This window comes from Globicephala melas, chromosome 13 (assembly GCF_963455315.2).
Source record: "Globicephala melas chromosome 13, mGloMel1.2, whole genome shotgun sequence".
Lineage (NCBI taxonomy): Eukaryota > Metazoa > Chordata > Mammalia > Artiodactyla > Delphinidae > Globicephala > Globicephala melas.
In genome coordinates, this window is record NC_083326.1 from 86347508 (window position 1) to 86361495 (window position 13988).

Consider the following 13988-nt stretch of genomic DNA (forward strand, 5'->3'; position numbering starts at 1 on the left):
GTGGATGAGGCTGGATCTTGTCCTTCTGTTGGGCAGGACCGTGTCTGGTGGTGTGTTTGGGGGTGTCTGTGAACTTGTTATGATTTTAGGCAGCCTCTCTGCTAATGGGTGGGGTTGTGTTCCTGTCTTGCTAGTTGTTTGGCATGGGGTGTCCACTACTAGAGCTTGCTGGTCGTTGAGTGGATCTGGGTCTTAGCGTTGAGATGGAGATCTCTGGGAGAGCTCTTGCTGATTGATATTACGTGAGGCCAGGAGGTCTCTGGTGGACCAACGTCCTGAACTCAGCTCTCCCACCTCAGAGGCTCAGGCTTGACACCCGGCTGGAACACCAAGACTCTGTCAGCCACACAGCCAGGTACATGGGGATTTTCTTGCCTTTGGGGAAGTCTGAGGTCTTTTGCCAGCATTCACTAGGAATTCTGTAGGAGTTGCTCCACATGTACATATGCTTTTGATGTATTTGTGGTGAGGAAGGTGATCTCCACCATCTTGAATGTCCTCCCCACTGTGTTTAAACACTGACTCTCATTGCAAAACTTCTGGTCCTAGAACCCAACTTCCTGCAACAGCTAATTCCTTGAAGTAGATAGGAATATCCATTGACCTCATCAGAGAAAACACCTAATTAAGAGGATTGGCCTTTTGAAACTTGTACCTTGCCCCCATCTCAGAGGCTCATCGCCCTACCCCACTCAGAGATGAAACCCGGCCCTGCACCAGTCAACAAGAATCCTCCTATTTTCTTGAACTATGAAGTGTTAAGAACAATTTGTAGCTTCAGTGAAACCTCCAGTCTTGAGCAAAGTCCAAATGCAGAAAAACCCAATTTCAAGCAAAGTCACATTTCAGGAGGCAGTTGCTGTGGGCGGTCGGGGTGGAAGGTGTCCCTGCATTAGGACAGAGGGGGGCTTTCGCCTGCTAATGTGTGTTTAATTGTTGTCCCTCAAGCATAGCCTGGTCTTCTCCTGGCCAAGGTGGCAAGTATGATTCAGCAAAATCACTTAGCAAGTCACTTTAAAGTAAGACTTGGAAGAAGTTTCTAGAGAAAAAATGCTGTTGCTACTCTGGGGTGGCAGCGGGGAAGGCAGGTGATGCTAATTTGGGTACCCTGGGCTTGAAAGGGGGAGATGTGTTTTATCACCGCCTCCCATCTTTGCTAGGCAATGTCTAGCCCATTAACAATTCACAAGGATTTATTTTCTCCACCCTGTGAGGTTAGCAGGGCAGGGCTGTGTGTGTGTGTGTGTGTGTGTGTGTGTTTGTGTGTAATTTTTTAAGCTTTTACTTTGATAAGATAACTTGCATGGAATTTAAGGAGTCAAATAGTTCTGCAGAGTTTGTTGGTAAAAACTGTATATAACATTCTCAAAGTGACAAAATTACAGCGATAGAGAACAGATCAGAGTCTGTTGGCACTGAGTGGTAGGCAGGCTTGACTATTAAGTAACATTAGGGAGTGTCTTTATGGTGATGGAATTCTTCTGTGTTCTGACTGTGGTGACGGTTACTGCAGTCTGCACATGTGATGTGATTTTATAGAACTATACACGCCCCCCCCAAAAAAGTGCACGTGACAGACATAGAGGACAGACTTGTGGTTGCCAAAGGGGTGGGGCGGGGGTGAGGGAATGATGGAGGGGGAGGTTGGGATTAGCAGACGTAAGCTTTTTTTTTTTTTTTTTTGCGGTACGCGGGCCTCTCACTGTTGTGGCCTCTCCCGTTGCGGAGCACAGGCTCCGGACGCGCAGGCTCAGCGGCCATGACTCAGGGGCCCAGCCGCTCCGCGGCATGTGGGATCTTCCCGGACCGGGGCACGAACCCGCGTCCCCTGCATAGGCAGGCGGACTCTCAACCACTGCGCAACCAGGGAAGCCCATAAGCTTTTATATATAGGATGGATAAACAAGACAAGGTCCTATTCACCAGCCTGTGATAAAACATCATGGAAAAGAATATGAATGTATTCCATATTCATAATGGAAAAGAATGTATATTACACACGTATATACAAAGCATAACAGAATCACTTTGCTATGCAGCAGAAATTAACATTGTAAATCAACTATACTTCAATAAAATAAATTTTTTTAAAAAATGCACGTGAAAACAGGTGAAATCTAAACAAGGTCTGAACATGAGTTCATAGCCTGGTAGCAATGCCAGTTTCCTGGTTTTGACAAGGTATGATGATATAAGAGAGCATTACAGGGGGCAGCTTGGGTATATGAGAACTCTATATTTTGTGCAACTTCATGTTAATCTCAAACTATCAAAGTAGTTCAAAATTAAAAGTTATTTTTAAAGAAATGCTGCAGTAGTCTGTTCCCTTCCACTGCCTTTCTCCTGGTACAGAGGCAAAATTCTTACTTTGGTATTTATGTCCATATCACTAAATACATAGTAAGTAAGGCTGATACCTCTTCATTGTTGTTTTTTTTTAGTTTTAGGCACTGTCTATAAATTTCCCACTATGAAAAATAAGGATCTTTCTCTCTTTTCTCCCCGACTCCTTCCTGTGTCTCCATCCCTGCAAAATAATAATCATATCTTGTCTAGATTAATAATCAGTGTTTAAAATATTACAAGTACGTATGCTAATCACAGTAAAAGTAAGTATTAAATGATGATGACTTTTCCTTTTCTGCATACTGATTTTTTATCATCAGAATTAAAAACTAATTTGGTTTCATTCTTTTTCTTCATTTTCTGTTTATTTTGTTCTGATTTATCCCCAGACTCTTTACTGATTATCTAAATCTCCTCTTAGAACATTCATTCACATCAAATTTATCAGGAAAATTCCAGTTTCCTGAAGACGTGTTGCCAGAATTTCTCCATGCTGGCGCTCAGCTGTTATCCAGGACCTCTATTCACCATGAACCTCCTGTTCATCTCTGTCATGCATTGGATCTTCATTTCCTGGGTCTCATGATTTCTTTCTATATTTACCCCCTTGTTTGATGGAGCACATCTTCAAGTAGTTTTCTGAGCAAGGATGTAGGAAATAAATTTTTGGAGAACTTGCGTATCTGGAAACATTTTCTTCATCATTAGGCTGGATATCAAATGCTAGGTTGGAAATCATTTCCCCTCCGGTTTTTTAAGATATTTTTCATCGCCTTCTGGTTCCCAGAGTGCGTGTTGTGAATCTTGAATCCATTCTGATCCCTGATTCTTTCTTCAGTCTGGAGGATTGCAGAATTCACCTCTCTGTCCCCAGTGTCCTAAGCTGGATCAGTCCTGTGCCTTGGGGTGGGTCCATGTGTTCATCACCCAGGAGGCCCTGCCAATCTGGACACTCACATCCTTTCACTGGGGGAAATTTCTTGAATGACATCATTGGTGATTCCTACTCTCCCTTTGTGTGTTTTTTATATTGTTCAGATGTTGAACCTCAAAGTAATCCTCTTCCATTTCTTTGGGTTTTTTTCTGCTTCCTAGGACAAATGTCCTCAACTCTATCCATCAACCATTCCACTGATTTTCCATTTCTTCTATAATATCTTTAATTTCCAAGGGCTCATGTTTCCCTTTCTGGGTTTTTTAAATAGCAATCTGTTTTTGTTTCATGATTGCAGTATCTTCTCTGATGGCTCTGTGAATGTGAATGATTGTGGATTTTGTTAATTGTGGCCTTTCCTGCATAGGCTCTATTTTCTACAGATTTCTTTTTTCTTCTTTTTTTTTTTACCTGTTTTGTTCCCTATGTCATGTTGAAACTCTATCAGTGTCCTAAGATTCTTGATTCTTGTTTGCTCATATTAAAAAAAAAAAAAATGAAGGACTAAAAACCATTAGAAGCTTTGAGCCCGTAGATGGGCCTTGGTGACTACAAACTTCCCTGAAAAGTAACCTGGCTGGCTGGTCGGACCAGTAACCAGGGTCAGGACCGAATGGTCTAGAATCTGGTATTTTCCTTAGAAGGTGAAGGTCCAGCTTTGGGGACAAAGGCCTAGGAATCTCAACTTTCAGTGTGCGTGATGTCACGCAGTGACTCTGTGTTTGTCATGGTATCAAATCTTCATGGCCCCCCAGGCCCGACATGGCGTCTGGCAGTCACCCTGTTACAGGGAAAGGGAAGCGTGTTTGCACCTGGCCGCTTCATAAACATACTTTTAGCTAATCCTCCTTATTTTAGCCCTCCTGGACTCCAACTTTTAGTGGTCCCACCAGTTCCTGAGATGGGGGGATTCCGTGGTATAAATTCTGCTCGTTCTTAGCTTTTCTCGCGGACGGCTCACGACTTAGTTTGAAAGTTCAGCTGACCCTTTTACCCGCTTGTACATCAGCTTCCTGGTCCCCAGATCGTTTACGTTTGCTGCACCTTTCTCCCCATCATCACGGGTCTTAAATAGTCCCCTCGACTCTCCTTTAAGTGGGATTTGGGAAAAGAGGATAAGCAGGTATATGTGTTCGATCCGATATTTTTCTCACCAGTTTATTGATGAGAAAACTGAGGTTCAGACAGGCTAAGAGACATAGCTAAAACAACAGTTCTAAGAGGACTGCTTTGCTTTTTTAAAAAGTCCCTGGCTGGGGCTTCCCTGGTGGCGCAGTGGTTGAGAGTCCGCCTGCCGATGCAGGGGGCACGGGTTCGTGCCCCGGTCCGGGAAGATCCCACATGCCGCGGAGCGGCTGGGCCCGTGAGCCATGGCCGCTGAGCCTGCGCGTCCGGAGCCTGTGCTCCGCAACGGGAGAGGCCACAGCAGTGAGAGGCCCGCGTACCGCAAAAAAATAAATAAATAAAAAGTCCCTGGCTGAGCTTGTTCCCAGAGGAGACCCAGCAAGTCATGTGAAGCGGGTTGGGGACCTGCCTGCACTGATAAAACCATAACTAACATTTATTAAGTGCGTGTTGTATACTCGACAGCGTTCCGATCTCTTTATATGTGTTAATACACTTCATCATCACAACAGCTTTATACTGGGGGTTACCATTATCATGTCCATTTACAGGGGAGGAAAGTGAGGCCCAGAGAGGTTATTATTTGCCCAAAGTCACACAGCTACAAAGTGGAGAAAGCAGTGTGTGCACCTCCACCAGGGTTTCTGAACCTGGGCATTTGGGGCCCTTTGGGCTGGGGAAGTCTGTGCTGGGGAAGGGAGGGCTGTTCTGTGCATCGGGTGCCAGCACTCTCCCCGCGGTTGAGACAACCTAAAATGTCTCCAGACGTCACCACGTGTCCCCGCAGGACACAGTCGCCCCTGACTGAGAATGACTGGCCTGGGCAGGCTGGCTTTTCTCCTGACCCCTCCGCTGAGCTACTTCTTGGTTTGGGGACTGCCTGAGGCCGCTTTCCCTCACCCTCAGTCCTGAACAGCAAGTCCCGTGATTCCTGGGTCTGTGGGTAGATCCCTCTCTCACTCCAGTCGCCAATTCCCCGGCGTCCTCCACCTCTGAGGCCCCTCGTCTGACTGTGCCACCGGATATGAAAAAAGCAGAAAAATGAAAAAGAAAGCAACGCGCGCAGCTTAGCGGAGGCGGGGCGCATTTGGAAAGGCCGAGGCAGTAATCTCTTAGCTCTTTCTTGCTCTCTTCGTCCCCGCAGAGCCAAGGTGAAGAAGGGGGTGAACATCTTAAGCACGCGGACCAGCGAGCCTCGCCAGTGGGACATCAAGCCGGAACTGGGCAACGGCGGCAAGCACGCCACCGCCACCCTGGTGTGCCAGCGCCTGGCGCCCAGCGCGCGCAACAGGTAAGTGCGGGGACCCCTCCCTCCGCGTCGTTGACCTGGGGTCCCATGACCCGGTCTCCGCCTAAGATCCCTGCCTTAGACTCACAGTAACCACTGCTTAGCGGAGCTGTTACACCTTGGCTTGGAAACCTGGAGACGCTTACATCACCTGTTGTAGCTTCTGGCATCTCTGGCAGCAAGAGCAGGGCGCTGATTCTGCGGGTCTGTTGTTTGGGTTTGGGAGCAGAAATTAGTTTGCACGGTCTATTGTGCTTTGCGGAGGCTTATTCATTCTCCTCACCTGCACTCTTGTCCTCGAGGCTGTGTCATCTCCCGTTGCCCTGCCTTTGCCCTTGCTTATCAGAGGCTGCTTTCTTACAGAGTGTTTGTCCTTTGCTCAAAGGGTGTGATTTATACTAAGAAATACATATTTGGTCTTCATCCCTGTTCCTGGCATAGAGCTCTGAAAACCGTTGCAATTTCTCAGAATGAGAGCGTAAAGCTGTCTTCTGTTTACTTTTGGAAAGCCTCCTAGGTCACCTTAAGATGCGGGTTGCAGGGTACCAACCATGTGATTGGAGGAGGGTTGGACCTTTCAGTCCCACCCCTGGCCTCCGTGTTCGAGAGGGAGACTGGAGATGGAGTTCAATAGCCAATGGCCAATGAGTTAATCAACGGTGCCCATTTAATGAAGCCTCCGTAAGAACTCGAAAATACTGGCTTTGGAGAGCTTCCGCGTTGGTGATGGCGTGGAGATTTGGGGAGAGTGATGCCTGGAGAGGGCATGGCAGTGCCGCCCGCTTTCACCGTGCCTTACCCCGTGCATCTCTGTCACCGGCTGTTCCTGAGTTATACCCTTTCATAATAACCAGTAACCTGGTGAGTCAAATGTTTCTCTGAGTTCTGTGAGCCGCTCCAGCAAATTAATGGAACCCAAGGAGGGGGTCATGGTAGCCTCTAATCGTTAACCCGAGGGTCAGAAGCACACGGGACAACCTGGACTTGCGATTGGCATCTGAAGGTGGGGACAGTCTCGTGGGACTGAGCCCTTGACCTGTGGGATCGGACACGATCTCCAGGTAGGTAGTGTCAGAACTGAGGTGAAGTGTAGGACACCCAGCTGGTGTCAGAGTATTACTTGGTGGTGGTAGAAAAAGGACACACGTCAGAATTGGTGTCAGATTCATAAAGAATTAGACTCAGTCTTCAGTCAGGAGGACCTTAAAGACAGGAGGTGACAGTCTGTGGCAGTGATGCATAGGGGTGGTATGTGACGGTCTAGACAAACATTCTGGAAGATTACTTAACATAATTGCTTTCTGTGTATAAAAGCAACACATACTCGTTTTAGAATATTTGTGAAAACAACTATATGAGGACAAAACTTAAACAATATATCAATATCCCTTCTACCGAAGGATAACCCACTGCTAACGTTGATTCATTTTCTTCCCCTGTTTAATGCATAGATAACATCTGCCTATAGTAAACGTGTAGTAGGTTCACTTATTTTACAAATTTGCTATCATAATATATGTCCAGATTCTTAAGATAATTTCACTTATATTGATAACATCTTCCTTTGACATTAACTATTCCTCAGAAGTATGTTAAGATTCCATCACATAGACTTAACATTCCATAAATCACCATATCCCTAGTTCGAGCTATTTAATTTGTTTCCAAGTTTTATTTTCATAGATAATGCAGCAGCGAACGAGCTTTCACATGAATTTTGTCCACTTCTCTTTTTGCTTGAGGTGGCTTCTTAGAATCAAAACGTTAGATCGTTTTTTAGGGCTCTCGATACAGTCTGTCAGTGTATTTTCCTGAAGGGATGAGCGCTCAAGGAAGAGACATCCACTTCCATTACTGGATGTATTTTCTTAAGTGAACTCTTCAAACCTGCCCAGAAAAGCTCTAGGAATGCTCCACTGCATTTAGAAACGCCCCGTTCTTTCAGGACTTCCCTGGTGGCGCAGTGGTTAAGAACCCGCCTGCCAATGCAGGGGACATGGGTTCGAGCCCTGGTCGGGAAGGTCCCACATGCCGCGGAGCAACTAAGCCCGTGTGCCACAACTACTGAGCCTGCGTGCCACAACTACTGAGCCCTCGTGCCACAGCTACTGAAGCCTACACGCCTAGAGCCCGTGCTCCGCCACAAGAGAAGCCACTGCAATGAGAAGCCTGCCCACAGCAATGAAGACCCAACACAGCCAAAACTAACTAAATAAATAAATTTATAGAAACACCCAGTTCATTTATCTGTAAGACCCTTTCCTCAGTCCTGCCTTCCGTGTGTAGCCAGCAAACACATCTGGTGCCCTGAACAGCTTCCTGGATCAAACACCAACCTTCAGTATCATGACGCCAAGAAGGATTGTTAGTACATCTGAGGGGTGAGTGTTGGGTGTTTCACCATGTGAAAACGTGGCTAGAAAGAAATGCATGCATGGGTCCCTTGCTCTAAGCACGAGATCAGAGGTCAAATTAAATCTCCTGAATCAAATGCACATAAAATCTAATTAACCCACAAGATTAGCGTTGATCATGCAAGTTAAAGGGAATGTGTTCATTAACAGGCAATGGATTTGTGTGTGTAAATAGTTCTTTATGTCACAGTCAGAAGGAGTCTCAAAGCGAGGGAGATAAGCTTTGCTGTGTGGGAGCAGGTTCTGAAGAGTCCTGGTGGCAACCTGTGTGTTCTGATCTTCTGGGAATTTGACGTTGGGACCAGGTGTGTTTGCGGAGATCGTAAACATCATGCGTGATTTTCCGCTGTCAGCCGTGCTGGATGTCACGGTAGCGGGAACTGTGGTTTAAAATCAGCGTTTCCTTCCCTCTGAATTCTAGAGGTTTTTTTACTGCTTTGAGTTAGACTGGCCACAAGCCGGGTGGTTGTGAGGGCCTGGAATTCCCCGCGTCCTCCCGGGTTTCTTTACATGATGTCTTAGAAGGTAATGGTTGCCTTTGCGGAAGAGCCGCTATGTCAGGACTGGGGTCGGGGCTGTGCTGAAGCCATCCAGTGCCAGCTTGTGAGAGCTGATTGGATTGCTCGAATCTCCTCCCCAGTCTCTCATGCGGTGACCGGCAGTATTTACACCATGGCAATTGGCAAACATCACAAACCAAGACTTCTGGCCATTGTCGGAAGGCCTGTTTACCAGCACACAACGGAGGGATGTCCCCGCTCACTCACTTCCTCAGCTGGACTTTCAGAAAACATTGCTTGGTTCACGTAAGTCTGAGGTGCTATGCTCCGTGCCAGGTCGATACCCACTGAGTCAGGTCCAGACCCTGCCTTCAAGGAAACTAAAGTCTGTGGAGCACGTAGGAACAGACTGACCGTAGCTGAAATGAGGGCTTTCGATGACATGGAAGGTGCAAACTTCACAGGGATGTGAGGGCTTACTTCCCTCTGCCTGGAGAGCGCAGGCCAAGAGTATTTGTTATCTAGTGTTTTGTAAGAAAACACCCCCAAACTGAGAAGTTTATTTATTTATTTAAAGAGCATCATTTTAAAAAATATTTATTTATTTTCGCTGCACCGGGTCTTAGTTGCAGCCTGTGGGATCTTTGTGGCAGCATGTGAGCTCTCAGTTACGGCATGCGGGATCTAGCTCCCCGACCAGGGATCAAACCCACCCAAGGAGCATGGAGTCATACCCACTGGACCATCAGGGAAGTCCCCAAAACTTAGACATTTAAAACAACACGTTTGGGCTTCCCTGGTGGCGCAGTAGTTGGGAGTCTGCCTGCTGATGCAGGGGACACGGGTTCGTGCCCCGGTCCGGGAAGATCCCACATGCCGCGGAGCTGCTGGGCCCGTGAGCCATGACCACTGAGCCTGCGCGTCCGGAGCCTGTGCTCCACAACGGGAGGGGCCACAACAGTGAGAGGCCCGCGTACTGCAAAAAAAAAAAAAACCAACACGTTTATTGTCTCATAGTTTCAGCGGATCAGAGATCCAGGCACATCTTATCTGGGTCCTCTTCTTGAGGGTATCTCACTAGGCTTCAATCAGGGTGTCAGCCAAGCTCAGTGGTTTCTCACCTGAAGGCTCAACTCGGGAAGGAACCACTCGCAAGCTCACGAGCTTGTTGGCTCAACCCAACTTGAGATTCTCAGAAACATAAGGGCCCCTGCTTCCTTCCCTGGCGAAACAGCCTCTTCTGTGTACAGTTGGGAGGGAGAAGACCATCCTTCAAGGCAGCTGTTTCATGGAGCATCTTCCCCCTGTAGCCCAGCACCTCTGAAAGATCTTGTGCACTCTGGTCCTGGAGCCACGTCTGTACACCCTCAGATCCAGGAAGAGACATGGCACCTGGGCCATACACACACCCAACTGTGCTGCATTTAGCTTCCACCCCGCTAGAGTAATGTTTCAGCAGTCTGAGCATCTCGGCAACCACACAGAATCGACTCACAACCTACTAGACTGTGCTTCACCCTTCTGGGTTGTGAGGCCAAGGGAGCAATTAATATCCTGTCCGAACCCCATGACTTTAAGTGAATCAAGCACCAAGCAGATGCCTCTGTGGCAGCAGGCAAAGAAGATGAAAGGTGTGGATGGCGTGTTTGAGCACAGGAACACATGTTGTGGTCCTCTGAGCATACGTTCCTTGGGAAGCATCGTCTCCTTGCTCTTTTCTCTCCCTTCCACCTTCTGAATCTTTTTCAAACCTGGGATCTGGGCTAGTCTGAGTACCTGGGGATCAAGAATTTCATAAAGCCTGGGAAGTGAGCCCAACATTGAGGGAGGGCACAGCCTACCCAGGGCTCCCCTCGACCCCAGGCTTGCACCTTTATTTAATCCACGCTTTCGCCCTAAGCTTTCCCTGGGTCTTACTCTCCCAAGTTCATTCCTTTAGGAGAAACGCCAAAAATTAGGGTTTTCTTTAAACTATGGGCATTCTTTTTTTTAATTTTTATTTTAGTTACTTATTTTTTTTGAAGTATAGTTGATTTACAATGTTGTGTTAATTTCTTCTGTACAGCAAAGGGATTCAGTCATATATATATACATTCTTTTTCATATTCTTTTCCATTATCGTTTTTCACAGGTTATTAAATATAGTTCCCAGTGTTGTATAGTAGGACCTTGTTGTCTATCCATTCTCTGTAGAATAGCTTACATCTGCTAGCCTCAACCTCCCAATCCACCCGTCCCCCACCCCCCCTCCCCCTTGGCAACCACAAGTCTGTTCTCTATGTCTGTGAATCTGTTTCTGTTTCACAGATAAGTTCATTGTGTCGTATTTTAGGGTCCACATACAAGTAGTATCATATGGTATTTGTCTTTCTCTGTCTGACTTACTTCACTTAGTATGATAACCTCTAGGTCCATCCATGTTGCTGCAGATGGCATTATTTCATTCTTTTTAACAGCTGAGTAGTATTCCATTGTATATATGTACCACATCTCCTTTATCCATTCATCTGTCGATGGGCATTTAGGTTGCTTCCATGTCTCAGCTCTTGTGAATAGTGCTGCTATGAACACACGGGTGCATGTATCTTTTTGAATTACAGTTTTGTCAGGGCATATGCCCAGGAGTGGGATTGCTGGATCATATGGTAGCTCTATTTTTAGTTTTCTGAGGAACCTCCATACTGTTCTCCATAGTGGCTGCACCAACTTACATTCTCACCAACAGCGTAGAGGGTTCCCTTTTCTCCACACCCTCTCCAGTGTTTGTTATTTGTAGACTTTTTGGTGATGGCCATTCTAACAGGTGTGAGGTGGGACCTCATTGTGGTTTTGATCTGCATTTCTCTGATGATTAGTGATGTTGAGCATCTTTTCATGTGCCTGTTGATGGGCATTCTTGGAAGTTAACAGGGAACTCCATGCTGGTGATGCAGCCTCCAGGGTTCTGAGCAGGACTCGCTCCCCACTGAGGGTCACTGCGTACCACCTGCAGGCCTCCCGACCTGGCCACGCACACCTGTGCTGTTATCTCCTGAACGCCTGTATTTAAATGGGTTCACTTGTGCATTTTAAAAGTTCCATATTAGGTTTTATTTTTAAAACATTAGCATTCGGGGGGACTAGATCTCTCTGGGGAAGCAAACATAGTATCTCAAATACAGAAACGTAAATAACAGTAATATTCTGTATGTTTCACAGTGCTTGACAACATACAAAATAATACTCTGTATTTCGTAGTTCCTGGCAGTTTACAAAATGCTTTGTGTATATTATTTCAGTAACTCTTCTCCATGGTTTCCTGAACTGAGAGTCACACTGTTGGGCAGATAAAGAAAAGAAATGAAGACATTCCGAGGCAGAAAGCATCCACTTGAATATTTGTGCAAATGCTTTTTTTTTTTACAATGTTTTCTTCTAAATAAACTTCATGTCTATAAATACATAGGAAAAGCTTATATTCACTGCATGAATTAAAGGCGAGTGTAAACAAATACAATTTAAATGAACAACTACTATTGATGGCTAGCTGGCTGGTGTTACCAGCAGAAGGCTCTGCACTTGACCTTGGGGTTAGAAAGGGATTAGCAAATACCCAGGAGGTGTTAAAAATACACTAGCCCCAAACGGAGACTTTCTTTTTTTTCCTCCTTATTTTTTCTTCCTTATCTTTTTATTAACCTTATTTTCTTCAGTGCCCCCATGTCACCTTTATAATCATAAAAAATGTATTAAAAAACACATTTTAAACCCCATTCCATACCTTATGTAGCTATTACCATTATTATACATATAAATCCTTTTATACAGTTGGGGTCAGCCTGTGATAGATCCCCTTTCGTAACTTAACGTTGCCAAAGCCCTTTGCCTGCCCCAAACTTAGTTTGTTCATTAGCTGCGTAACAACTTATTAAGTAAAAAAACCTTAATTTATTTTGAGAGCCCCCTGGTGTAGGGCATCTCGGCGGTCCGTTCCTAACACTTTCGTGTACATAAATCAGCGGTGCACATTTCCATGGCTATATGGTCCCTCCCCATCCCCCCTTCCTGGGGGACTGCAGGGGTCTTGATGCTGCAGGTGAGATTTGCAGATCTACGTTACAGGTGTGTGTGGTCAGCTGCAGGCTGAGAGGCTGCCCACACAGCAGGGCTCAAGCAGGGCATCCTCACAGGAATCGGACCATTTCACCGGGGGCTGCAGACACAAAGGAGCCAGACAGCTAGCCCTGCATGCCGGGTGAGGTAGGTGGAGAGCAGGACAGACTGCACCCACTTAGGGGGGACGCTGGAACCTTCCCAGGTGAGGACGCAGGCCCCGTGTTGCCCGATCTCTGGATTTTTTAAATCACAGTGTAGATCAACCAAAAGGAATATTGTTCAGGAAAACAGTCCATCAGTGAATGAATTGTGCAGAAGTGGCCGGTTTGAACCGGTTGCACATTCCACTTCGGGTAAAACTGTGCCTGTTTTCTTTAGGGGGTTAATTGCCTGTGTCTTCAAGGCATCAGATTGGCAGCAAAATAGCCTTCCTGGGCCTGGACTGTGTGTCTCTTTTAGAGGGATTTATAACTGAGGCGAGGCCTTTCAGAGATTCAGCTCACCTTCACTGTCACCACATACCTATGACGCCTTCTAAACATGTCATGACACTGCTGTGCTTCCAGCACGTGTTGTGAACTCTCCTTGTTCCTCCTGTACCTTATCCTTGATCATCCTCGGTTTTCATCACGCTTCAGCCCTACCAGGCAACCTGCCTGGGGCGTGGTGTTTCCTCCTTCCCAGCTTCTAGTGTAGTGGTCGGTCAGCCAGCATCCTCCAGCCAGCCGGTCTAGACAGAAGACATCCTCTGGGTCCTTGCACTTCCGGAGAAAAACCAAATGGTACTCATCCCACTCTTCCCTCTACTCAGGACGGCAGCCACCGCCCACAGTTCCCAAGCCCCTCCGTCAGTACGCTTCAGGCGTGCTCTGCGGCAAAGGAGACCAGGTCAGTCAGGCAGCTCATAAAAGGAGAAGGGCTTTTCCAAAAGCGAAGACCATTGAACGTGGAGAATAAGATGCCCAGTAGTATTCATTTTAGCAGCCTCGATCGCAGACCTTAGATTCACAGCTCTGCTCAGCTGTTTGTTTTCGGAGAATTCTGGGACACGAGTGTGCTCAGAGCTGCTGAGTGTGAACCGTTTCAGCAGAGCTTCTGGGAATGATCCACAAAGATAATCTGCTGTTCCCTGAAGGCAATTGCCCAGACTGAGTTCTTTCTGTAAGAGCTGTTTAAAGATGGCACAGAAAATCTGCTAGGCAAACGCCCACGAATGAAAACCCCCCCATCAGTGGGGTGAAGCGTGCACTCCAGGTCCCTAAAGGGAGAAGTCTAAAGCGTCCCCA

At 46.6% G+C, this 13988-nt stretch overlaps 1 protein-coding gene across 3 annotated transcripts in view; it reads left to right on the forward strand.

The window, feature by feature from the left end:
- The window catches only part of TMEM132C (transmembrane protein 132C), a 375242-nt gene that overhangs the window by 247144 nt on the left and 114110 nt on the right, over nt 1–13988 (forward strand). For all 3 annotated transcript variants that reach the window (XM_060311004.1, XM_030859975.2, XM_060311005.1), the window contains exon 3: nt 5550–5696. In XM_060311004.1, the coding sequence (XP_060166987.1) occupies nt 5550–5696 (147 nt within the window). The remainder of the gene's footprint in view (nt 1–5549; nt 5697–13988) is intronic.